The 26,639-nt window shown below is 44.2% G+C and overlaps 1 protein-coding gene across 1 annotated transcript; it reads right to left on the minus strand.

Annotated features, from left to right (window-relative positions):
• Positions 1-881: 881 nt before the first annotated feature.
• Positions 882-20,481, minus strand: SNRPC (small nuclear ribonucleoprotein polypeptide C). Its single transcript, XM_036317584.1, has 6 exons — positions 20,366-20,481; positions 19,989-20,031; positions 14,450-14,558; positions 8,562-8,651; positions 5,336-5,440; positions 882-1,395 (listed from the first exon to the last, which is right to left on the minus strand). The coding sequence occupies exons 1-6, from the start codon at positions 20,371-20,373 to the stop codon at positions 1,271-1,273; spliced, it is 480 nt and encodes a 159-aa protein (XP_036173477.1). The 5' UTR covers positions 20,374-20,481; the 3' UTR covers positions 882-1,270.
• Between the last annotated feature and the right edge of the window lie 6,158 nt (positions 20,482-26,639).

Below are 26,639 nucleotides of genomic sequence, written 5' to 3' on the forward strand. Positions count from 1 at the left end.
TTCCTTATTGTTTTGTTTTTTCTTTTGTCAAAGATTTTTTATTGATTTTTTTAGCAAGAGGAAGGGAGAGAAACGTGAACATTGATGGCTGCCTCCCAAACGTCCCCTCTGGGGATCAAGCCCACAAACCAGGCATGTGCCCTACCAGAAATCAAACTGGCAACCCTTTGGTGTGCAGGACTGCGCCCGACCAATTGAGCCACATCTACTAGGGCTTCTTTCTTTTATTTAACCTGCATGGTATACGCCATCGTACTTGATAAATTAAGTCCCTTTCCATTGGACATCTGTTATTTCTACTAGTACCTTCTGCTGCAATGCATAATCATATACATGTCATCTCGTACATGTGCAAGTATATCCGTAGGGTATATTTCCAGACATGGAAATGCTAAATCAAAGACTATAGGTAATTCTGATATTGCCAAATTGCCCTCCCCATGGGTTATAACAATTTTCACTCACACTTGCAGTGTGAAATAGTTTAGGTTTTACACTGAGTTGAATATGAACAGTGCCTATGACTAACTTTCTAGATGGTTCTCTGAAAATACCATACCTTTATAGCCCAGTGATATAACAAATGATATTCTGAAAAAAACTTCTGTACCACAGAAATGTGAATTAATTTTACCATTGCTAATAGAAAGATTTTTGACTATTTGAGACTCAAGAAAAAGAAGAGCTGGGAGAAAAGAGAAGCTGAGGTTGAGGCAATCCCTGCTATTCTTAGCTGACGTGCTCGCATTGTAAAGTCTTTTTCCCTACTCAGCATAAAATTTTTCACTTACTACACAAAGTTTAAATCATGTGAAAAATTAACCAATTGTGCTGTTTACTATTTTAATTAACAAAAAGCTCTACAAGTGTTATAACAAAAATCTTGCACAGGTAAAGTTTATTAATTAAAGGCAGGCTGTCCAAAGGGACCCATTCTATAGCTAAGGAAAAACAATGTCATGCAGAGGGCATGCTAAAGAGAATAAGCTGGAGAAACACCTGAGCTAGTTCATCTCCTTTATGATACACAAATACAGGAGGGAGAAAAAAGGGAACACATTTTTAACGAAAAGAGTTGACAATTTTATTTTCACATTTCACAATACAAATGAAAATTGCTTTTTTGTCCCTCAGAAACTATTCTCTCTTAGGAAGAGGGAGCGAGTCTTCCTTGTCTGCTGCTAGAAAACACCCAGAGTCATAAGCACCTTGATCCCCTGTGAAGAGAACAAGTAACAGAAGCCTGATAGAAAGAGGCTCCCCTTTCTCCTTATCTGTCTGGTCGAGTCATTCCGGGCCGAGTGGGCACCATCATGGGACGGGCGGGAGGCCTCATCATTGGGGGCCCAGGCATCATTGGCATGTGCCCTCCCATAGGCGGCCTCATTCCAGGAGCTGCAGGACAAAACAAAGAAAACAAAAAAGAGAGTCAGAAAATACTACTTATGGGAAACCTTGACGGGACTGCAATTAAAGACAAAAAAAGTAGCCCTCCCTGCAAAAAAAAAGATACTTATCAAAAGAATGCAACAAATTCATCACATCTTTAAAATATTTAGACATTCTCAAACAAAAAAGCAAAAGGTCAACACAAGAACCATATGGGAATCATAATCTAATGATAGTAAGGGGGAAAGCACCACTAGTTCCCTAAATTGACCTTTTTTCTCACTTAAGGAAATTCACAACTAAGTCACATGTTATTTAGTCAGCTCTTTTTTTTCTTTTTTTTAAAATATATATTTTATTGATTTTTTTACAGAGAGGAAGGGAGAGGGATAGAGAGTTAGAAACATCGATGAGAGAGAAACATCGACCAGCTGCCTCCTGCACACCCGCCACTGGGGATGTGCCCGCAACCAAGGTACATGCCTTTGACCAGAATCGAACCTGGGACCCTTCAGTCTGCAGCCCAACGCTCTATCCACTGAGCCAAACCGGTCAGGGCTTAGTCAGCTCTTTTAATCAGTTCTATCCACCATATAACCTGGAGCTATTTTCATGGATGTACACAGGCACAGAGGACAATCTCACCACTAAGCATTTGTTTGGAGTTGTAGGGAAGGTGAGCAGGAGGCCCACGCTGAGAACCTGTTAGTAACCATACTTAGCTCAAGTTACAAGACAAATACTAGGCAATAATGTGATTTATAACAATTAGCACACACACAAAAATATTTTTTCTAATGCATTTTGGAACTATTCATGAATTTATTAAAGTGTCAAATCAATACACCAGCCAAATTAATGAGCCATGGGAGGGAGGGCAAGCAGAGAGGTAGAGGTTGGGGGAAAACACAGGCAGTTTCATACAACTGATAATGTTCTACATCCTCAGCTGGGTGGTGGGTTCACGGGTATTCATTTTATTATTATGTCTCATAATCTTCATGCTATATATATTTCCTTTTTAAATATCAATTTTTACCTTAATTACCTATTTTTAACTAAATCATTTTGATTAAAGGCTTGCTATAAATGGTTAAAGAGAAAACTATATTCAAAGCTGAATATAGCCTTATCACAAAAAGTAAAACAAAAGTATATGCAGACACAAAACCCAAAAGGAATATAGGTGTTTTTTTTAGATTAATTTCAACAGGAATAGAGAATACTACTAAACTACTAGATAACTTATTTTAAAAACGCCCACCATAACATAACTAGCATTCAGCATTTCTTTTTTTTAAAAAATATATTTTATTGATTTTTTACAGAGAGGAAGGGAGAGAGACAGAGAGCCAGAAACATCGATGGGAGAGAAACATCGACCAGCCGCCTCCTGCACATCTCCCACTGGGGATGTGCCCGCAACCCAGGTACATGCCCCTGACTGGAATCGAACCTGGGACCCCTCAGTCCGCAGGCCGACACTCCATCCACTGAGCCAAACTGGTCCCGGCAACATTCAGCATTTCTTAGAGACAACTGATCTAGACCAAAGATTGAAAACGAGGCCTCTGAAAACTTGTTTTCTTTGGTCTCCACAGTGCATTTATTTTTAATTAGTTGCCAACATTGGAAGTTAACAGGTCTAATTACTAATAAATCTAGAATTCTTTTCCAACTTATTATAGAAATGTGCAAACACACACAGAATAGAAAGAAAAAAGAGAATAATGAATTTCCATGTATCCATCATCCAGGGTCAACAATTATCCACCCATGGCCAATTTATCTCATCCTCACCCATTCTTATCCATGCCACCCCCAACTACTCCATTATTTTAATGCAAATCCCATAACATATTATTTTATCCTGGCTAAAAATAACAACAAAATACTCAGGAGAACTGGCCACAGCAACTTGCATTCTCTAATGTCAATCACTGCCTAAAGCGGAGTTATAGAAGCCTTCCTTAGATTAGTTATGCATTCCCAGTTCACCACAACCAAACCCTCTAGGAATCTGAACTTGTGACGGATTTAAGAATGCCAAAGAAGCCATCTAAGTCACTTAATGATTGTGTTTTGGGCTCAAAGAGAGCAACACAGGAACTCTTTTTACCTAAACTCTCCCATCCCTCTAAATAATACCAGCAGTAAGCATACTTCTGTATAGGAAGCTACTCTAATACTTTGTACCTTGTCTTACCAGTTGAACTCTAGGCTTCTTGCATCAGCTGTATTTACTCTAGTTACATAATTTAACTATTCTGCAAATAAAATACAAGTGTAAAAAGAAGAACTGTTTCTATGAAATCCAAGTTGATATTTAGCAAGACTCAGGTAAAACATCCCCCCCAAAAGTGCTCACATATTTGGTAGGTGAGATGATCATAAAAGATTGGAACTAGATTGCCTCACAAGGTCTCTAACCACTTCATATAAAATGAAATTAAAGTTGCCCTAGCCCAGTGGTTGGCAAACTGCGGCTCGCGAGCCACATGCGGCTCTTTGGCCCCTTGAGTGTGGCTCTTCCACAAAATACCACGTGCGGGCATGCACGTACAGTGCGATTGAAACTTCGTGACCCATGCGCAGATGTCGGTTTGGCTCAGTGGATGGAGCGCTGGCCTGCAGAATGAAGGGTTCCGGGTTCAATTCCGGTCAAGGGCACATGCCCAGGTTGCGGGCACATCCTCAGTAAGGGGCGTGCAAGAGGCAGCCGATCAATGATTCTCTCTCATCATTGATGTTTCTCTCTCTCTCTCTCTCTCTTCCTTCCTCTTGGAAATCAATAAAAATATATTTAAAAAAAAGAGAAACTAAAGTTGATAAAGGATACATTATGGGTAATGGCTTATTGATTTATGCAAGAAATATATAGTGTTCCAATCAGTAGACTTGTTCTCAAAGCAAAGGCCCTGACCATGTTATCGGGAAAATTTCCAAATTAATGTACATTTATGTTTATGTTAAAATAAAACATTTGAGGTAAAAGTTTTTCCCTCTTCCTGAATAAAAGACCAACCACCAGGCCTAAGTGCTTTTCATATACTAATTTGGCCTAACTGACCTCCAAGATTAAAAATCAGCAACAGGAGTTAACTCTGCTCCAAATCAAAATCAAGAAAAGTAGCAGCCCAAGTATGTATCTACCCCTCCCTTTATGCCCTAGTGGAACAAGCTCATCTACCTGTCTCTTCACTATAAACTAGAGGCCCGGTGCACAAATTCGTGCATGGGTGGGGTCCCTCTCGGCCAACTGGGCCGTCTCGCCCAGTCCCAGCTGGGGCCGATTGGGACCAGCCGGCCAGGGGGGAGAGACCACAGGAGGTTGGCTGTGGAAGCACACTAACCACCAGTGGGTAGCTCCTGTGTTGAGTGTCTGCCCCCTGGGTGTCAGTGCACGTCATAGCTACTGGCTGATCGTAACAGTCGGTTAGGCTTTTATATATATATATAGATGGCCCAAAGTCAGAAGGACACAAGGAAACAGGAGGGAGAAGAAAAGAAAAAGCAGCAGCCTTATCCTGCTTTTATTTCATTTTATTTTTAAAAATGTTTTTATTGGTTTTAGAGAGGAAGGGAGAGGAAGAGGATAGAAAACATCAATGAGAGAGAATCACTGATTGGCTGCCTCCTGCATGCCCCCCACCAGGGATCAAGCCAATAACCTGGCATGTGCCCCATCCAGGAATTGAACTCCTGGTTCATAAGTCAATACGCAACCACTGAGTCACACCAGCCAGGCATGCCTTATCCTGCTTTTAGTAGCACAATGTCTTTGGAGCATCCATTTATACTGATAAACCAAATATTTATTTTTCTTAAGCATTACAGATTCACCAAATTTAATTTGTTGCAATACAGTTAGATAGCCAATTAAGAATTATATTTAAATGGAGCACTAAAACACAATGGAGCATTCTAGAAGGATATTCAAACTTACCAGGTCCCACTGGCATCATCCCAGGAGGAGGAGGACCCATCATTGGCATCATGGGAGGGCCCCCCATATGGGGTGCTGGCATCATACCGGGGCGAGGTGGACCCGCTGAAATAAAAAATGGGGCCTGAGGTTAAGATATGCTTATACATGAACAGTTTATCTCCTTTCAGCACTTTAAAAATTTTTTTTCAAATATATTTTTATTGATTTCAGAGAGGAAGAGAAAGGGAGAAAGATACAGAAATATCAATGATGAGAGAGAATCATTGATCCATTGCCTCATGCACGCCTCCCACTGGGGATTGAGCCTGAGACTCAGGTATGTGTCCTGACTGGGAATCAAACTGTGACCTCCTGGTTCATAGGTCGATGCTCAACTACTGAGCCACGCCAGCCAGGGAATCAGTTTATCTTCTTAATGAAACTAATAGCACCTCATAATCTGGTCCAAATCCTATAACAATAAACTTCTTATGGTCTTTTAACAGTAGATCCACAAAAAGCAGCATGCCACAAAACTTTAGTTACTTTATGACTGAAAAGCAGGAACAAGCCTATCTAGACAGAAGTATAAAATGAAGTCAGATTACTCAGGTTAAAAAAATACCAAAATCTTGATTTTTTAAAAGGGGACATTATACCTTCTAAAGCACTCCGGATAAAAAGCTGAACTCAAAACAAAAGTACCTGGTTTCAGATTTTTTTTTTCCTGTCACTATGTTGTTAATTCGTTCTTTTTTTAATCTTTAATGTTGAAAGTATTACATATGCCCCCATTTTTCCCCCCATTAACCCCCTCCAGCCTGCCCCTGTCCCCCCTTCACCACCCTATTGTCTGTGACCATGGGTTATGTATATAAATGCATACAAGTTCTTTGGTTGATCACCTCCCACCCACCCTCCCCCGCCTTTCCTCAGAGATTCGGCAATTTGTTCCATGTTTCTATGTCTCTGGTTCCACTCAGTTCATCCATTTATTTTGTTCATTAGATTTCACATGAGTGAGATAATGTGAGACTTGTCTTTCTCTTACTGGCTTATTTCACTTAGCATAATATTCTCCAGGACCCTCCATGCTGTCTCAAAGAGTAAGAGATTCTTCTTTTTCACTGCTGCATAGTATTCCATGGTATAAATGTACTACAGCTTTTTTAAAAAAAATATTTTTACTTTTATTGATTTCAGAGAAGAAGGGAGAGGAAGAGAAAGATATAGAAACATCAATGATGAGAGAAAATCATTGATCGGCTGCCTCCTGCACGCCCCTACTGGGGATAGAGCCTGCATGTGCCCTTGACTGGAATCAAACCCGGGACCCTTCAGTCCACAGGCTGATGCTCTATCCACTGAGCCAAACCAGCTAGGGCACTACAGTTTGTTTTTTTTTTTAAGTATATTTTATTGATTTCTTACAGAGAGGAAGGAAGAGGGATAGAGAGTTAGAAACATCAATGAGAGAGAAACATCGACCAGCCGCCTCCTGCACACCCCCCTACTGGGGATGTGCCCGCAACCAAGGTACATGCCCTTGACCGGAATCGAACCCGGGACCCTCAGTCCGCAGGCCGATGCTCCATCCACTGAGCCAAACCTGCTAGGGCCACTACAGCTTTTTTATCCACTTGTCTACTGATAAAAAGCTGATGTACTTAAACCATAAGTACCTAATTTCAGATTTTTTATTTTTTTATTTTTTTAGAATATTTTATTGATTTTTTACAGAAAGGAAGGGAGAGGGACAGAGAGTTAGAAACATCGATGAGAGAGAAACATCCATCAGCTGCCTCCTGTACACTCCCTACTGGTGATGTGCCCGCAGCCAAGGTACATGCCCTTGACCGGAATCGAACCTGGGACCTTTCAGTCCGCAGACCGACGCTCTATCCACTGAGCCAAACCGGTTAGGGCTAATTTCAGATTTTAAAAATCATAGCCCAGGTTTAAAAGATTCTTTGAAAATACAAAGATGTCTATGTAGAGATATTCCTGATGTATCATTTACAACAGCAACAATTGAAAACAACTTACATGTCCATCAGTAAGAAACAGTGAGGTTAATCCTGATATTCATACCACAGACTATTATACTAGTAAAATAATGGAGTTGAGTGCCAGCCTGTCACAATAGAGGAGAGAGAGGTGACGTTAAGAGCTGCTGTGAGCTGAGGCCTGGCCAGTCCCAGGATGGTGGGAGCCCACAAAGTTTTGGTGGGCTATTAGTGGTCCACCTGTGTAAACCTATTGTAAACAGCCTCCTTACTTCTGTGTTTGTATCCATGATCACTGAATAGCAGCGGTCGCCAACCTTTTGGACCTCAAGGACCACCACCTGTCTGCGGACCACCGGTTGGTGACCGCTACAAAGGTTTCCTTAAACCAGAGGTTGCCAACCTGTTGGACCTCATGGACCACCAGTGGTCTGCAACCACCGGTTGGCAATCGCTGACTTATAGGACTGAGTTTAGGTCTCTGAGTTCAATTTCAATCTGAAACCTTCCAGAAGAGCCAAAAGACATAGTTACTCAATTTCCTTGTCTATCATGCAGAAACAACAAATCTTCCCAGAGAGAAGAGGCCTTTGACCTACTCCACTTTCAACTACACAATTCTTGTCTTTCGCAAGGTATATATCTATATATATAAAAACCTAATATGCAAATTGTCCCCACTGGAGTTTGGCTGGGAGACTGGGAGTTCGATCGCTTGCTACGACGTGTGCTGACCACCAGGGGGCAGTATGGAATGAAGGCAGGCCCTGGCTGGCAGCCTGAAGGCCCCGATTGGCCCTGATCGCCAGCCAGTCCTAGGGACCCTACCCATGTACAAATTTCATGCACTGTACCTCTATTATTGGTATTAAGTGGGTTAGAAAATAGGAATACTGAGTTTATCAGTGACTTCTAGCCTCCAGTGTTATGTTCATAGAAGTAATTTAATATACTGAGCAATACCTCTTTATATATTAGCTCACCCAATCACACATACATCCTGAGCTTTCCACTGAATCTATCTCAGACCCACATGGGATGTCACAAATACAATATCCCAGTAATAATGCAATCAGAAGGTAACTAAAAATATTTCAGAAATTATACCACTAAAGCTGTTTTCTGTTACTATGTATTCATTCAATGAGGATTTTAAAGCCCACTATGAGATAATCTAACATGATCAAAGTACAATCTGCCCAATTACACCCCTTAAGATAAAAATGTTATAAACTTACGAAGACTGGGGGGAGGTGGGATCATTGCCCCTGCAGGAGGTGGAGCTGAGAATGGAGTAGGAGGTATTTTTCCTTGCTGAAATGCTGCAGCTATAAAGTGAGAAAAAAAACACACAGTGAATAAGAATTCAACAACTCATTTACTAAAATAACTACTTTCTTTTAATTTTTAATGGTCCCACTTATTTCATTCTAAATAGCAATCATCTAAGATTACTACATCATAGCCTCTATGGTTTTATTCATTTACTAGAGGCCCGGTGCACAAAAATTTGTGCACTAGGGGGGGAGAGGGGGTCCCTTAGCCCGTCCTGTGCCCTGTCGCAGTCTGGGACCCCTGGGAAGATAATGACCTGCTGGCTTAGGCCTGCTCCTGGGTGGCAGAGGGCAGGCCCAATCCCTAGGTGCAGCCCCTGGTCGGGCTCAGAGCAGGGCCGATTCGGGAGCTGGGGCGCTGCACCCGTCATGCACAGAGCAGGGCGGATTGGGAGGTTGCGATGCCACCCCTAGTCACGCTCAGGGTACGGCCGATTGGGGGGCTGGGGCACCGCCCCGTCACACTCAAGGCAGGGTCGATAGGGAAGTTGCGGCGCCACCCCCTGTCACGCACAGAGCAGGCCCGATCAGGGGGTTGGGGCGCTGCCCCCTGTCATGCACAGAGCAGGGCCCATCAGGGGGGTTGAGGCTCCATACCTTGTCACACACAGAGCAGGGCCGATCAAGGGGTTGAGGAGCTCCCCCGTCACACACAGAGCAGGGCTGATCAGGGGGTTGAGGAGCCCCCCCCCCCCCCCCATCATACACAGAGCAGGGCCGATCAGGAGGTTGAGGAGCTCTCCCCTGTCACTCGTAGAGTAGGGCCAATAGGGGAGTTGGGGCACCGCCCCCTGTCACACACAGAGCAGGGTGGATCAGCGGGTTGGGGCGCTGCCCCCTGTCATGCACAGAGCAGGGCCCATCAGGGGGGTTGGGACTCCGTACCCTGTCATGCACAGAGCAGGGCCCATCAGGGGTTTGGGGAGCTCCCCCCGTCACGCACAGAGCAGGGCCCATCAGGGGGTTGAGGAGCTCCCTCCTGTCACTCACAGAGTAGGGCCGATAGGGGAGTTGGGGCACCGCCCCCTGTCACACACAGAGCAGGGCGGATCAGGGGGGTGGGGTGACGCCCTCTATCACCCACAGAGCAGGGCCGATCAGGGGGTTGGGGCGCCGCCACTGTCACACTCAGGGCAGGTCCGATGGGGAGGTTATGGCTCTAACCCGTCACACACAGAGCAGGGCCCGTGGGGGGGGTTGGGGTGCCACCCTCTATCACCCACAGAGCAGGACCGATCAGGGGGTTGGGGCGCTGCACCCTGTCACACACAGAGCCGCAGGGCGACCAGGGGGTTAGGGAGCTCCCCCCTATCAGGCACAGAGCAGGGCTGATCAGGGGGTTGGGGCACCTTCCCCTGTCATGAACAGAGCAGGGCGGATAGGGAGGTTGTGGCCCCGCCCCCTGTCACACACAGAGCCGCAGGGTGATCAGGGGGTTGGGGAGCTCCCCCCTATCAGGCACAGAGCAGGGCTGATGAGGGGGTTGGGGCACCTTCCCCCTTCACACACAGAGCAGGGCCGATCAGGGGGTTGGGGCGCCGCACCCTGTCACACACAGAGTCACAGGGTGATCAGGGGGTTGGGGCGCCGCACCCTGTCACACACAGAGCCGCAGGGCGATCAGCGGGTTGGGGAGCTCCCCCCTATCAGGCACAGAGCAGGGCTGATCAGAGGGTTGGGGCACCTTCCCCTGTCACGAACAGAGCAGGGCGGATAGGGAGCTTGTGGCCCCGCCCCCTGTCACACATAGAGCCGCAGGGCGATCAGGGGGTTTGGGCGCTGCCCCCGTCACGCTGATCCCGGTGCCAGGAGGCTTATTACCCTGCTACTATATAGGATAGAGGCCTGGTGCACGGGTGGGGGCCGGCTGGTTTGCCCTGAAGGGTGTCCTGGGTCAGGGTGGGGGTCCCCACTGGGGTGCCTGGCCAGTCTGGGTGAGGGGCTGAGGGCCGTTTTCAGGCTGGCGAGTGACTGAAGCTCCCAACCGCTCTTTTCTTTTTATTTTTTATTCTGGGCCAGCTTTAGCTCTGAGGCTTGGCTCCAGTCTGAGGCCTTGGCTGCTGAAAGCAGGTTTCTGGCCTTTGTTTACCTTCTGTATTTGAAACAATGTTGCGGTCCTGCTGGCTGAAGCCTGGCTGACTAAAGCAGGTTTCTGGGGTTTTGTTTAGCTTCTATATTTGTTACAATGTTTCAAACTGCAAGCTCAGAGGCCGGCAAGGCAGGCGGAGAACGTTGGAGTCCTCCATCACTGAAGCAAGCAAGCCTCATGTTCACTTCCAGCTGCCTGGCTGCCGGCCGCCATCTTGGCTGGCAGTTAATTTGCATATTGCCCTGATTAGCCAATGGGAAGGGTAGCAGTCGTATGCTAATTACCATGTTTCTCTTTTATTAGATAGGATATTTTTAAATGTATTTTTATTGATTTCAGAGGGGAAGAGGGAGAGAAAGAAAAATTAATGAGAGAGAATCATTGATCGGCTGCTTCCTGTATGCCATGCGGGCATATGCCCTGATCAGAATTGAACTGTGACCTCTTGGTTCATAGGTTGATCCTCAACCACTGAGCCATGCCGGCTGCGTAGCCTCTATGGTTTTTGTGGGGAGTTTTTTGAAGCATAAGTTCTATGCTGGCTGCTACGTATTCAAACATGTTTACCATGATTCTGGTGAAACAGGTAGATAGGAGACACAGGCCTGGCATTCTGTGAGTGGTGAATGGGGGTTTACCAAGGGCCCCATCCCTACTCAAGGGCTGTCCCTCCTGTCACATTCAAAATGTAACACCCTCCTGGGCTCCTGAGTGTGTGTGCAGAGTAGGGTGGTCTCTGCTAGGGTTGTGCCAGATTCAGTGAATAAGAATGCAGGACGCCAGACTTCACTGTAGTTGGTGAACACACAAAACAATATACAGATGAATTGTACATCTGAAACCTATATAATTTCATTAACTAATGTTACCCTATAAATTCCGTAAAAATAAAAAAAGAACAAGAAAAAAATACAATTTAAAGAAAAAATGTATGACAATAACTTAAACTTATAACTCACATCAACAGCAAATAATTTTTAGCATAAGTGTCCAGCTAAGCACTTATTTGGCTAATAGAGCTACAAGCAGGAGATCTGAGGACTGAAGGAGGGACCTGAGAATGTATTCCTCTGCCCCCTCCCGGCTAAGTCCCTCAGGACTGTACACACGCCTTGACTGAAGGCCACATCTCTGGTCACTGAGTCCCGTCCACACGACTTTCTCCACCAGGTGCACTCTCAGGGCTGCTGCATTGGGGAACGCCTTGGGGTGAATGCCAGGGTGGAGGAGGAGAGATTTCACTAAAAGGAACCAGGGGGCACTCATTGCTGGTCCTTACATGGAGGTTTCAATGGATGTGGAGTGCAGGGCCTTCTGCATGCTTAGGGGAGGGCTACGGGGATCAGCCTTGAGCAGTCATCCAGGCCGATGAGTGTACTGGGGCTGGAGTGTTCATTTACTCCAGGGAGAGGAAGTCAGAGTACAAGCCTGGCGCATGGGTGTGGGCCTGTGCTCAGTACAAGAGGGCAAAGCCCAGTGCCTGGGCCCCATCCAGCCCCCATCTTTCTCTGATTTGAGGTGCTTTCTGCAGTAATGAATGCTCCCAGCCTCTATGGTTTTAAAATCAACTTTAGGTACTCACCAGCTAAAATTGCAATTGATTGGTTTACTGATTTGGGTTTTCTTATTTAACTGTTTTTAGCTAGTTAGTGTTTCTATGGCTGAATTAACTACGGGAGATTGAAATGAAAACCTCCTACCTATCAATGCTTACCAAAGAGAAGCAGTAATCTTTAATCTGTAGATGTGGTTTATAACCAATTCAAGCCATTCAGTTTTGTTTGAAAATGTATGATACCTGTCCAAAAACCAGGCATTATAAACTTCCATCCTTCCTATATGTGCTGTCCTAAGTCAAAACAATGTATTGTTTGGTTTACCAGTTTTACAATGAACGCACCAAGCCGAGAAACATGACAGAAACACAGATTTCAAAGCAAGAGCCTGACAGGAGGGAGATTATGATCCTAAAATAATGTCCAATGCAACAAACTTTTACTTTTTTTCAGACAATATGAGGCACAAATTAAAACAAGACTGAAGATTATTTATATTTTGTTTTAAAAAGGAGTCACAAGTAAATACAAAAATACACCCTCATAGAAGTCTATTCCTGAATGTAAGTCCTTCCCAATGCAGTGTAGTCTGTAACCCAGGCACCTTCCCCACATCCTGCTACACCACCAGTGCAGAAGGTCAAATTATTCAAGTAAATCACTGATAATTCCAAAATATTGACCTAGAGTAGCTACTTATGAACAGCTATTCATTAGCCTTTCAATTGAGCCTGTGCTCTTTAAGGCATCATATCCCAATAAGGCACCACCCACACCCTGAAGAAAAGAACAGCTTTTAAAGTCTGAAAAGAGTGAGTCAGTAGCCGACTCAATGTCAACATAATCATGGCCATGATGTGGTGTGCTCCTGAGCGCTTGCCTCCTCTCCTCCAAAAGTCCTCCATCAAAAACGTTTACTCGCCCTAACCGGTTTGACTCAATGGATAAAGTGTCGGCCTGCAGACTCAAGGGTCCCAGGTTCGATTCTGGTCAAGGGCATGTACCTTGGTTGCGGGCACATACCCAGTAGGGAGTGTGCAGGAGGCAGCTGATAGATGTTTCTCTCTCATCAATGTTTCTCTCTATCCCTCTCCCTTCCTCTCTCTAAAAAATCAATAAAATATATTTATTATTTATTTTAATAAAATATATTTAAAAACAAAAACGTTTACTCATCCTAAATTCTTTTCCTATCTATAAAAAATAACTAAACAAGTATAATGCTAACCTTTAATGCCAAGAAATGTCCAATATCTTTTCAAATAGAGAAAAAGATTACATTATAACTTATTTTTTCAAATAAAATGGGACAATATCTGAGATTTGCTCCTTAATAATATAGGAGGGATAAAGGGACAAGGTGAAGGTATTTGGTGGCTCACAACCAGGGCAATTTTGCCTCCTAGGGGACACTAGGCAATATGTGGCGGTATTTTCAGTTGTCACAACTGGGAGTTGTTACTAGTGGGTAGATGCTAGAGTTACTGCTGAACATCCCACAATGCACAGGACATCCCCCACAACAAAGAATTATGCAGCCCCAATGTCAATAGTGCTAAGTTTGAGAACCTTCAGGCTCTTTCTTTGGTATAAATGAAACAAGACTGCTGTAGCTGATGCTGGGCAATGGGAATGGTTGGGGAGCAGCGGCCATGGGAGATTCACTCATTAAACTTGTTTGAAACTTTCCATAATAGTTTTTGCTTAAAAAAAAAAAAAAAATCACATCACAATCAAAGTCCACATTTGCCTGCCAGATCTGAGTACAATGAATACTTAAGAAAGGCCATGTTTCAAATAGACCAGTATGATTTATTTTATAATAAATAAAAACTATGGATCACTACAAAGGAGGTTTTATATAAATTTGCTACAAAATCTGGCCCACATCAATAAAGAAATATTAGGCAACTCATTCTCCTCTGTCCCACTTCCCAGTCTAATACCTAATTGCTCTAACCTCAATAATTAATATTAATGTGTTCCTATATCCCTGGGAAACCAATGACCTTCCACTTCTTTCATTTAACACAGTAGAACGCTTCTATTTATCATTCAGAATGAGTGGCTTCTGTGAAAAACAACAGAGAGACAGGGACAAGAAGAATGGGACCATTTTACCACCAGAACAAGAGACTGAAACGTACTTGTTTTGTCAATCAGGCTCTGAGCCTGCTCTTCCATCCATTTCTGATAGTAGTCCTTCACATTCTCTTTGTGTTTCCGACCACTGCAGTGTGTCTTTCTCACAGATGGCTATAAAACAAAAAGATTATATCAGTCACAGAAACAAATTTCCAAAACTAGCGATTTTATAAAGCCTTACCTTTATACAGAGGTGGCCTGGCTACCTTTAGCAGCTTTAGCTAATGCATCACTTAAAACATTAGCCAACAATGTACTATGGTAATTTATCTACTGTGTTTTTAGCCAAACAAGGGTCAGCAAGCTGTGGCCTATGGGCAGAATCGGATTCTGTAAAAAAACTACTGGAACACGTCCACATTAATTTGTTTATGTATTGTCCATTTCTTCTCTCTACGAGAGTCAACTAATTGCAATGAAGACTGTATGTTATGGCCCATAAACGTAAAATAATTATAACCTGGCATTTTAAGAAAAAGTTTACAAACCCCTGATCCTATTTTAATGCCCTTCCATGGCAAAAATTTAAAAAATAACTTACACATATTTAAGTAACACTACTTATAAGAATATATTCTTTTTTTTTTAAAATATATTTTATTGATTTTTTACAGAGAGGAAGGGAGAGAGATAGAGAGTTAGAAACATCAATGAGAGAGAAACATCGATCAGCTGCCTCCTGCACATCTCCTACTGGGGATGTGCCCGCAACCCAGGTACATGCCCTTGACCGGAATCGAACCCGGGACCTTTCAGTCCGCGGGCCGACGCTCTATCCACTGAGCCAAACCGGTTTCGGCAAGAATATATTCTTTTAAATGATTATGGGTCTAGAATAAAGACTTTATATATTAAAAAAAAAAAAAACAGAAAAAAAAGAAAGACTTTATATGATCACACAAAGACCTTTGTCTCCAGCCCACGAATTCTTCTGTTCTTTCATTAACAGCTTTATTGGAATAAAACTGGCATAATAGAAACTCCATATATTTAATCTTTTGTTTTTTTTAAGTTAATGTTTAACATTTACTACATGCCAGACACCATGCTATGTTCTTTACAAGCTGTGTCTCAATCTTTATGAAAATCACACTAGCATGTTAAACATACTAATCAGAAAGAACTACTGATACATGCAATATGGATTAATCTCAAAAACACGCTAAGCAAAAGAAATTTGACACAAGCAGAGTGTATATACTATAAGATTCCACTCATATGAAGTTTTTAAAATATTTTTATTGATTTCAGAGAGGCAGGAAAATGGAGATAGAAATATCAATGATGAGCCCAGCCAGTGTTGCTCAGTGGCTGAGCAGCAACCTATGAAACAGGAAGTCACGATTCGATTCCCGATCAGGGCACATGCCTGGGCTGTGGGCTCGATCCCCAGTAAGGGGCATGCAGAAGGCAGCTGATCAATGATTCTCACCACTGATGTTTCTTTTTTGAAAATATATATTTCTATTGACTTCAGAGAGGAAGGTAGAGGGAGGGAGGGAGGGAGAGAGATAGAAACATCAATGATGAAAGAGAATCACTGATCGCTTGCCTCCTTCAAGTCCCACACTGGGGATGGAGCCCCTAACCCGGGCATGTGCCCTGACCGGGAATCGAACCCTAACCTCCTGGTTCATAGGTCAATGCTCAACCACTGAGCCACACAGGCTGGGCCATTAAATGAAGTTTTAAAATTAGTAACGCTGGTCTTTAGTAAAAACCAGATCAGTCAGAGTTAGAGGTGTAGGGGACTTACTGAAAAGAAACACAAGGGAACTTTCTGAGGTGATGGAAATGTTCTCTATTTTGACATATCCACCAAGCTGTAATCACTTCACAGGTCCTCAAACTGTACACTTAAAAAGTTTGCATTTAATTGAACATAAATTATAATAAAATTGATTTTTAGAATACCACAAGATTATTACCATTTATTTATGCTTAAGAACTTGTCTCAAAACCTACAGCTGGTAAGTGGCAAACTCAGGCCTGGAATCCAGATTTCGTTGAGATGCTCCCCATGGCTGCCTAACCACCTCCTACTGGTATGTCCGCTCTGAATGACTGCTTCACTGGCAGCAGATATGACCAGTATCACATGGGCGGTCCACTTTTCAAAATACTATTCCCTGTCTCCCGAGCCACTGCTTACACTATTCTTACAACAATAATGCCTCAAGCCTAATAACAAAATCATGCCTAGGGACCAGTAAAAGTTCCAAAATTAAGCACTGAATGTTTTATACATTTCAAAGTCCACCACAGGGAACTCCTTCAAGCACCATGGAAATGCCATATTTTCACAAGCTATCATGTTCGAACAGTACAAGGGTTCCTGATGCTCCTCATACAGAGACATTTATTATAAAGACATACCTTTCAATTTTCTGAATTCTGGCATTAGCAAGGTGTGTAGGTATATAAAAATAGTGCTGAAAAAGGACAGAAAGGAACAGCCCCCTCACTAACAATTTCATAACATCAAAATTGTCCAAATGACTTAGAGAGGAGGTTAGGGACAAAAACAAAACAAAACAAAACGAATGGGGATCTACAGGAAAGCTACTACTAACACAAACTTCACTGAAAAAGTTTCCTCCAGGACATCTATAACATCATTCAGAACCTTGATGAAGCAGTAAAATTGTTAATTTTATTAAATCTCAACCCTAAAGTTCACGTCTTTTTAATATTCTGGGGGACAAAATGGGAAATATTTTGTCAAAGCACTTCTGCTGCATGCCAAAATACACCATGTCAAAGAAAAGCAGGCATGCTACTGTTCAAGTTGTGAGCTCTACCAGCTGCCTCTTTCATGGAACAGTATTTTCTCTGAAAGAATTAAGTAACAAACTGGCTATGCAGATTTCTCAAAAATAAATGGAATAGCCCTGACCAGGTGGCTCAGATAGTTGGAGCACCATCCTGTACACCAAAAGGTTGCCGATTTGATCCTCGGGGTGTGTAACGAGGACAACTGATCAATGTTTCTCTCACATCAATGTTTCTCTCTCCCTTCTTCCAAAAAAGCAATCAGTGTTTAAAAATCTGACCTTTCAAAAAAAATCAGAATTTTAGAAAACCTGATCTACCACCACAAGCTTGCAAGCTTCCAAATACTTAAAAGCCATTTCTAATTAAATTGTGACATTAATCAATGTGAATTGTTATATTATGTAATCAAATGTGTCAACACCTGGAAGACCTGCAAAACTGAGTGAAATAGTATTTTCCACATAACCAAAGCATGTTACAAAATCATGCATGGTAAAAAGATTCACTCAGAGTGTAAGAGAGACCAGTAAATTTTAATGTAACCAAGTATAGAAAGTTTGATGTTTTCAGATTCCACACTGCAACTAACCCTGAGTTGAGTTTCGGTGCAGAAATATAAAGTATTAAAGAATATCTACAATGATTTAAGAAATCCATTGAAGTACTCGTCTGTTTTTCAACTCTATATCCATGTGAGGTTGGATTCTTCACATACTACAACCAAAACATAGTGCAGCAGATATAATGGAGATGAGAATTCAGATGTCTTCCATTAAGTGACACATTACTGATGTTTGCAAAAATGTTAAAACGCCATTCCTCATAGTAATTTTTTGCTTTGAAAAAATAGCTACTTTCCACTTTTAAAATGTTACTTGTGTTACAAGTAAAAAGCATATTATTGCTACCTAAAAATATAGTTATATATACATGTGTGTATACACACACACATACACTCACACTTATTACATATATTTCTTCAATCCTCACCAATGATGATTTTTAGAGAGAGTGGAAGAGAGAGGGAAAGACAGAGAGAAACACATCGACTGGTTGTCTCCTGCACATGCCCCGACCAGGGCCTGGACCAAGGAGGAGCCTGCAACCAAGGTATGTGCCCTTGATTGGAATTGAACCCAGGATCCTTCGGTCCGAAGGCCAACGCTCTATCCACTGAGCCAAACCAGCTAGGAATATTTTTATATTTAAATATATCTAAAAAAAATACTTGTTACCTGAAAAAATAAGTATTTTTAAATTTTTGATTTAATTTCTAATATAGCAAATGTTAATAGTTATAACCCACATAACCTACTAATTTTTTTTAACAATCGGTAATTTTTAAGAATGGAAAGGGACTATGAGACAATAAAGCTTGAGAGCTGCCAGCATAGAAGCTCTGTAGAAGACTGTCTAGCTCCATACAACTTACAGGTGTTGTGACATCAGTCAGTCATTTAGCCACACTGTGCCTCAGTTTCCTCCTCTGTGGAATGGAGATAATACTAACCTCAAAGGATTATCATGAACATTAAATGAAATAATACATGTAAAGCATTTGGAACACTACCTGACACAGTGAATATTCAAACTTGAATTGTTATTATTTGTAAAGCAGTTTTTAATCAAATTAAAATACTCCGTTTCAGCCCTGGCCAGGTAGCTCAGTTGGTTAAGAGCACTGTCCCAATACACCAAAGTTTTGTGTTCAATCTCCAGTCATGGCACATACAAGAGGCAACCAATGAGCTCAGTTAGTGTTGCTCAGTGGTTGAGCGTCTACCCACGCACCAAGACCTTTCCAGTTCAATTCCCAGGCAGGGCACATGCCGGGTTGTGGGCTCAATCTCCTGTGAGGGCCATGTAGGAGGCAGCCAATCGATGTTTCTCTCTTTCTCTCTTTCTCTCTCTCTCTCTCTCTCTCTCTCTCTCTCACTCTCCCTTCCTCTCGCTCTGAAAATCAATAAAACCATTTTTTTTTTAAAGAAGCAACCAATGAATAAACAAATGGAATAGGAAATCAATGTTTTTTCTCCCTCTCCCTTCCTCTCTAAAAAATTAATTTAAAAAATTCTGTGACCCTAGCTGGTTTGGCTCAGTGGATAGTGTCGGCCTGTAGACCTCCAGTTTCAATTCCAGTCAAGGGGACATGCACCGCAGTTGCAGACTCCTGCCAGGGCCCTGGTTGGGGCACGTGCAGGAGGCAACCAATCCATGCGTCTCTCTCACATCGATGTTTCACTCAATGTCTCTCCTCCTTCCATGCTCTCTAAGAATCAATGGAAAAATATCCTCGGGTGTGGATTAAAAACAAACAAACAAACAAAAAGCCTGTAATTGCTGCAGAGAGCTACAGACAAAAAAAGGTTTTTTAACTACTCCATTTCAAATTTAGGCATTTCCAATTTTATCAAACATTTGAGTCGCCTTGACACAATCAGATATTTGAGTTTTAGGACAATCTTTCCTGGATTTTTACTTATCACATACTTTTTTTTATCTTCAAATTTGCTAAAGCTTTATTATTTTGGGTCTCCAGTGAAAACACTGACTGTTGGAAGATTCATAACTTCAAATTCTGAAAACAGTTACAGGAAGGGTAGAAAAATAAACACCTCAAATTATTTTCTCCACGCAGTAGCCCTTAAACCTCAGCAAAATGAAAACCATAAACTTACATCTAAAAAAAAAAAAAAAAAAAAAAAAAAAAAAGGTCTAACTTATTACATATAAGGTTTTGCGAAACTGAAAAGAAAGGCAACTTACAGAGTCATGGGTGAGGTATGTATCGCAGTAGTCACAATAAAACCTGGAAAGAGATGGAAAGTAGAGAAAAAGAGATGACAACTAGTTGTTCATAGATGCCCATTCCCCGAAGTGCTGTTCACTGGAGGTAAAAAATTAAAAAACCTAGTAACGATTAGTACATGTCAAAGGATCCTTACATAAACCAGGCTTTTTTGTTGCCAAACGCGAAACATCCAGAACCCCCCCGCCCGCCCCCTCCCGGCGGCCTCCTTCCCTTCCCAGACCCTCCCGCTTCCCTAGAAGCTTCAGGAACCCGAACCCGCTCTGCACTCGCTCCCGGGGCCCCAACTAGTGACTGTGACCGCGAACACCCCCAGACTCAGGCCCCTACTCACTTCGGCATGTTGTTCTGCAGGCCGTTGGCACTCTGTTGGCAACTGCGCGACCGCGCCGCCGGAAATGACGCACACAGCCAGCGCCGACTCCACGGAATCGCGAGATCTCAAACGCGACTTCAGAAATCCTCCCAGTCATCCAATCAGTGTGCCCCGCGACGCTGCGTCACCGGGGCTGTAGCCGAGTGGGGGCGGGGCTTTCCCTTCCCCTACCGGAAGACGGAGTGCCAAGGATCCCTACGAGGTTCAATCCACGTGCATTTATTTTATCTCGAGTCCTGAGTCTTCTGGAAGCATGTTATTCATTCCCTGGACAAATACCTAACAGTTACCCACTGTGCGCCAGGCTAACTACTATAAGTACCGAAGAGAGAGCAGTGGACAAAACAAATAAAATCCCTGTCCTCTTGGAGTTGGGGAAGACAGAATAATAAAGTCGGTATGTCGTAGATTAGATGGAGCCAAGTTCTATGTGGGGTGAAAAACGAATCGGGAAAGCGGGAGTTCGGTTTAAAAAAACAGAAAGCTTGCCCCGACCGGTTTGCTCAGTGGATAGAGCGTCGGCCAGCGGACTGAAGGGTCCCAGGTTCGATTCCGGTCAAGGGCATGTAGCTTGGTTGGGGGCACATCCCCAGTGGGGGGTGTGCAGGAGGCAGCTGATGGATGTTTCTAACTCTCTATCCCTCTCCCTTCTTCTCTGTAAAAAATCAATAAAATACATTTTTAAAAAAACACAGAAAGCTTGTTATGAAGATGACAACTAAGAAATAACAGGTTGCTTAAAGCAATAAAGCCAGGTGCAAACAATTTTCCATAGAACGTCTTTTTAAAAAATATATATCTTTTTATGGATTTCAGAGAGGAAGGGAGAGAGATCAATGATAAGGGAGAATCATTGATTGGCTGCCTCCCGCACACCCCCTACTGGGGATCCAGCCTGCAACCCAAGCATCTCTTTTTCTGAGCCTCATTAACCCCAGGAGATAGTAGAATAATCAGTTTCAAGTCCCATTCCAGCTTCCTAGCTGTGCTGCTTGTGCAGTTTCCTCCTCTGAAGAATAGTGTGGCTCAGTGGTTGATAATATGGATAATCGTTCATATGATTTGTGGGGTTTAAGGAAGAATTAAATGTGAAAATGTTTGTAAAGTGTTAGTGCAATGTCTGTACATACTAAGCCCTCCCCAAATAGTAGTTATCTTTACTTAGGAGGAAATTGATAGAAGTTACTTGTCCACAAATATAACCTGTTCTAACAACAAGGCCAAACTTCCAGCCTGGTCTATCAGACTCGAAAGTGAAACTGGGGAGGAGGAGCTTTTGATTATTCTGCTTCACATTTTCTGGTGGTGGAATAATAATAATTACTACTTTGTTTTTTTTTAAATATATTTTATTGATTTTTTACAGAGAGGAAGGGAGAGAGATAGAGAGTTAGAAACATCGATGGGAGAGAAACATTGATCAGCCGCCTCCTGCACATCTCCCACTGGGGATGTGCCCGCAACCCAGGTACATGCCCTTGACCGGAATCGAACCTGGGACCCCTGAGTCCACAGGCCGACGCTCTATCCACTGAGCCAAACCGGTTTCGGCTACTACTTTGAATGTTTACTATGACCCAGGGGCATTAAATGCATTAATTATTTAATTTACTCAGCAACCGTGTTATTCACATTTCAGGTGAGGAAATTGAGCTTTAACAAGTTTAAGCTTCCTGATCCTGAAAGAAAAGTTAACTGCACAATGAAGTTATCAAGCTTCTGCCACCCTAAAACAGTGGTAAATCTTAGCATTAATAATGCTGAGAGCAATCAGTCAGATACTGTGGGTCTCCTTCTGGGCTGTCAACATTAAGTAGACACCATTAACTATGATGTATTCTTTTTTTTTTCTTTTTTAAAATATATCTTTACTGATTTCAGTGAGAGGAAGGGAGAGGGAGAGAGAGATAGAAACATCAATGATGATAGAGAATCATTGATTGGCTGGCCCTTGCACTAGGGCAGTGGTTCTCAACCTTGGCTGCACATTAGAATCACCTGGGAATCTTTTTAAAATCCTGATTTCTGGGCCTCATCCTCCAGAAATTCTGTTTCTTTGTTATGGGGTGGGGCCACAACATTAGTAACAGAAACAGAATTTCTGGAGGATGAAGCCCAGAAATCAGGATTTAAAAAGATTCCCAGGTGATTCTAATGTGCAGCCAAGGTTGAGAACCACTGCACTAGGGATTGAGCCCGAAACCCGGGCATGTGTCCTGACCGAGAATTGAACCATGACCTCCTGGTTCATAGGATGATGCTCAACCACTGACCCATGCCAGCCAGGCACTATGATGTATTCTTACCAATCAATAAAAAAAAAATATTTAAAATATTCCTATATAATCAAAGGGTAATATGCAAATAGACCGAATGGCAGGACAACCAATCAAAGCATAATATGCTAATGATATGCTAAGGCTGCTCAACTGCTCGCTATTATGTGCACCGACCACCAGGGGGCGGACAGTCAACCAGTCGCTATGATGTACACTGACCACCAGGGGGCAGATGCTCTGACTGGCAGGTTAGCTTACTGCTGAGGTCCAGCCAATCAGGACTGAGCTAGATGGGCCAAACATGTCCTGGAGTCCTCCTGGGGTCCCTCTCCAACCCAATTGTGCACCAGTGGGGTCCCTCAGTCTGGCCTGAGCCCTCTCACAATCTGGGACCCCTCTGGGGATGTCAGAGAGCAGGTTTCAGCCCAATCTCGCAGGTCACTCCCCTTGGGAGGGTGCCAGACGCAGGGCTCATGGCTGGTGAGCACTGCTATGGCAGTGCAAGCCTCTCCTGATTGGGACTGATTGGGCACGAGCCCACAGCAGGCACAGTGGGGCTGGGATGAGCAGGAGTAGCAGGTAGGAGCTGCAGGCGGCATTGGACTGCGGGTTTTGGCCCGATCCCTGTAGGCCACCCAGAGGGACCCCACCCGTGCACGAATTCGTGTACTGGGTCTCTAGTTTAAAATAATAGATGTGGGGAAACACGGAACTTGGTTGGAATGTCTGTAGGGAGGATTCTCCGAAAGATCAGGGCCCTCTGAAGGAAACTTGAAGGCCGCAGCCCCTACCTTGACTTTTCCAAACAAGTCTGATCCCCCTGGTGTTTTGCTAGAATCTCTATGTTTAGTTTTTAAAGACCTGACCTTGTAGGAGCATGTGCTTTCTCAAGGATACTTGTGCTGCTGATTATATCTAGAGGTTAATTTTAGTTCAAGCTGTTGTTACAATAGAAAGCTAGCAAGGCAGGCAATCAGAGATATTTGCTCCTAAAGCAGTGGTTCTCAGCCTTGGCTGCACATTAGAATCACCTGGGAATCTTTTTAAAATCCTGATTTCTGGGCTTCATCCTCCGGAAATTCTGTTTCTTTGTTATGGGGTGGGGCCACAACATTAGTAACAAAGAAACAGAATTTATGGAGGATAAGGCCCAGAAATCAGGATTTTAAAAAGATTCCCAGGTGATTCTAATGTGCAGCCAAGGTTGAGAACCACTGTCCTAAAGCAAATTAGCCCCTTAGCTTCTCTTTCACAGAAACATGTGTCAGAGTAATATGTTCTTCTGTCACTCAGGGTCTGCTGGTCAGCCCCGGCAAATAGAAACAAAGACTTATAGCATTCTATGGTAAGAACTATGATAAGACAACTTCATCAAGGAATAATATCATATAGTGTCAATGAGCACAGCTTTAGATCTAAAATGCATTGTGTTTGAATTCCAGTACCTCAAGCTATTGCTTTGACTTTGGGGATGTTGCTTAACCTCTTTGTGTTTCAGCTTTCTCATCTGTAAAATGGGGATAATAAAAGTACCTACTTCATAGGTTCATAGCTCTGAGGACTGAATAAGATATTTTTCATAAAGCACTTAGCACAGTAAGCATACTTAAGCTGGTAGATAGTATTGGCACCGTCAGTAATAAGAATTGATACTAAAAACACAGGTCTCTTGAATTGCATACCCATGAATCCTTCCAGGCCTCTTCATGGCCACATAAAAGATGAGCTATGGAACTCAGAGGCATCTTTCCTCTCCCTTCGAATAAGAGACTTGAGGCTCACTTTGCAGACATCATTGGCTGCTGACTCTTCTACCTTTTAGGCACTCTTCAGAGTCTACAGTTCTTAATTCCAATTCCAGACTGCAGGGCCCTGAAATGTTGGGGAGAGGCTGGATCCCAGAGGTGGACTTGCTTCTGCACTCTCGGCTGTACTTCCAGCTCAGAGGGGGCTCCTCTGTGGATAGATGGCTCACTAGGGAGGATCAGACCATTGTGATCTATTTCCTAACTTTTCTTTTTGAACTGAGACCTTGCTGCCATGAAGAGGACTGAGAAGGCTAAAACTTGACCTTTGTATTTGGAAAGCAGGACATAGGGCTAGTTGTAGAAGCTGCCACCAGGCCGCCCAACAGGTGGGTGTAAACTAGCTGTGGCTGAGAACTCATGACCGTGGCTGGTGAGAGGAATGGGAATCCTGCTGAGGACTTCACCCAACTTCATTGCACTCTACCCTGCAATTGAGAGTTGACCTGGCTGCTGCTTCCCAAGGCCAGTGCCTGGAGACAAGGCTTTTGCCACCTAGCCTGAGCAAGTGAGAGCAACGCCGGGACACACTGAGGATGCCCATCTGGCACCTATAGGATGGCAGCACAGCCCATTCGTTTTTGCCTGGTGGAGTAGCGGGGGAAATAATTATTCTTCAGGTCTGCTGTCATTGTCTTGCCTCCGTCACAGTACACAGAGAGTTCACTGATGGGAACGGGAAAAGCCAAAGCCCCAGGGCCAGGGGAGCAAGTTCTTTTTTATCTTTTTAGGCTTGTTTTGGATTTTCAAAATTTAAGGTATGGTTGACATACACTATTATAGTAGTTTCAGGTGTGCAACATAGTGATTCTACATTTATATACCTTACTAGAGGCCCAGTGCACGAAAATTTGTGCACTCGGGGGGGGGGGGAAGAGGGGGATCCCTCAGCCCGGCCTGTGCCCTCTCGCAGTCTGGGACCCCTCGGGAGATAACGACCTGCTGGATTAGGCCTGCTCCCGGGTGGCAGAGGGCAGGCCCAATGCCTAGGTGCAGCCCCTGGTAGGGCTCAGAGCAGGGCTGATTGGGGAGTTGGGGCGCTGCCCCCTGTCATGCACAGAGCAGGGCAGATCGGGAGGTTGTGATGCCACCCTCAGTCACGCTCATCGTAGGGCCGATTGGGGGATTGGGGAGCCGCCCCCTGTCACACTCAAGGCAGGGTCGATGGGGAGTTGCGGCGCCACCCCCTGTCACGCACAGAGCAGGGTCGATCAGGGGGTTGGGGAGCTCCCCCCTGTCACTCACAGAGCAGGGCCCATCAGGGGGTTGGGGAGCTCCCCCCTGTCACTCACAGAATAGGGCCGATAGGGGAGTTGGGGCACCGCCCCCTGTCACACACAGAGCAGGGCAGATCAAAGGGTCGGGGCGCCGCACCCTGTCACACTCAGGGCAGGGCCGATGGGGAGGTTATGGCTCTACCCCATCACACACAGAGCAGGGCCCGTAGGAGGGGGTTGGGGCGCCGCACCCTGTCACACACAGAGCAGGGCCGATCAGGGGGTTGGGGCGCCGCACCCTGTCACACACAGAGCTGCAGGGTGATCAGGGGGTTGGGGAGCTCCCCCCTATCAGGCACAGAGTAGGGCTGATCAGGGGGTTGGGGCGCCTTCCCCTGTCACGAACAGAGCAGGGCGAATAGGGAGCTTGTGGCCCCACCCCCTGTCACACACAGAGCTGCAGGGCTATCAGGGGGTTTGGGTGCTGTCCCGTCACGCTGATCCCGGTGCTGGGAGGCATATTACCCTTTTACTATATAGGATAGAGGCCTGGTGCACGGGTGGGGCCGGCTGGTTTGCCCTGAAGGGTGTCCTGGGTCAGGGTGGGGGTCCCCACTGGGGTGCCTGGCCAGCCTGGATGAGGGAATGATGGCTGTTTGCAGCTGGTCACACACCCTTCAGGTTGGGGGTCCCCACTGGGGTGCCTGGCCAGTCTGGGTGAGGGGCTGAGGGCCATTTTCAGGCTGGCGGGTGACTGAAGCTCCCAACTGCTCCTTTTTTCTTTTTTTTTTAATTCTGGGCCAGCTTTAGCTCTGAGGCTTGGCTCCAGCTCTTAGGCTTCGGCTGATGAAAGCAGGTATCTGGTTTGTTTGGGTTCTATAATCGAAACACTGTTTCAACTCCAGCTCTGAGATCCCAGCTGGCTGAAAGC

This window comes from Myotis myotis, unplaced genomic scaffold (assembly GCF_014108235.1).
Source record: "Myotis myotis isolate mMyoMyo1 unplaced genomic scaffold, mMyoMyo1.p scaffold_m19_p_7, whole genome shotgun sequence".
NCBI lineage: Eukaryota > Metazoa > Chordata > Mammalia > Chiroptera > Vespertilionidae > Myotis > Myotis myotis.

Coding starts and splice junctions, on each gene's coding strand:
- SNRPC (XM_036317584.1), bottom strand. Junction 8,652..14,449: donor GAGCCTGATTGACAAAACAA/GTACGTTTCAGT, acceptor CTCACTTTATAG/CTGCAGCATTTCAGCAAGGA. Junction 1,396..5,335: donor GATGATGCCAGTGGGACCTG/GTAAGTTTGAAT, acceptor TTTGTCCTGCAG/CTCCTGGAATGAGGCCGCCT.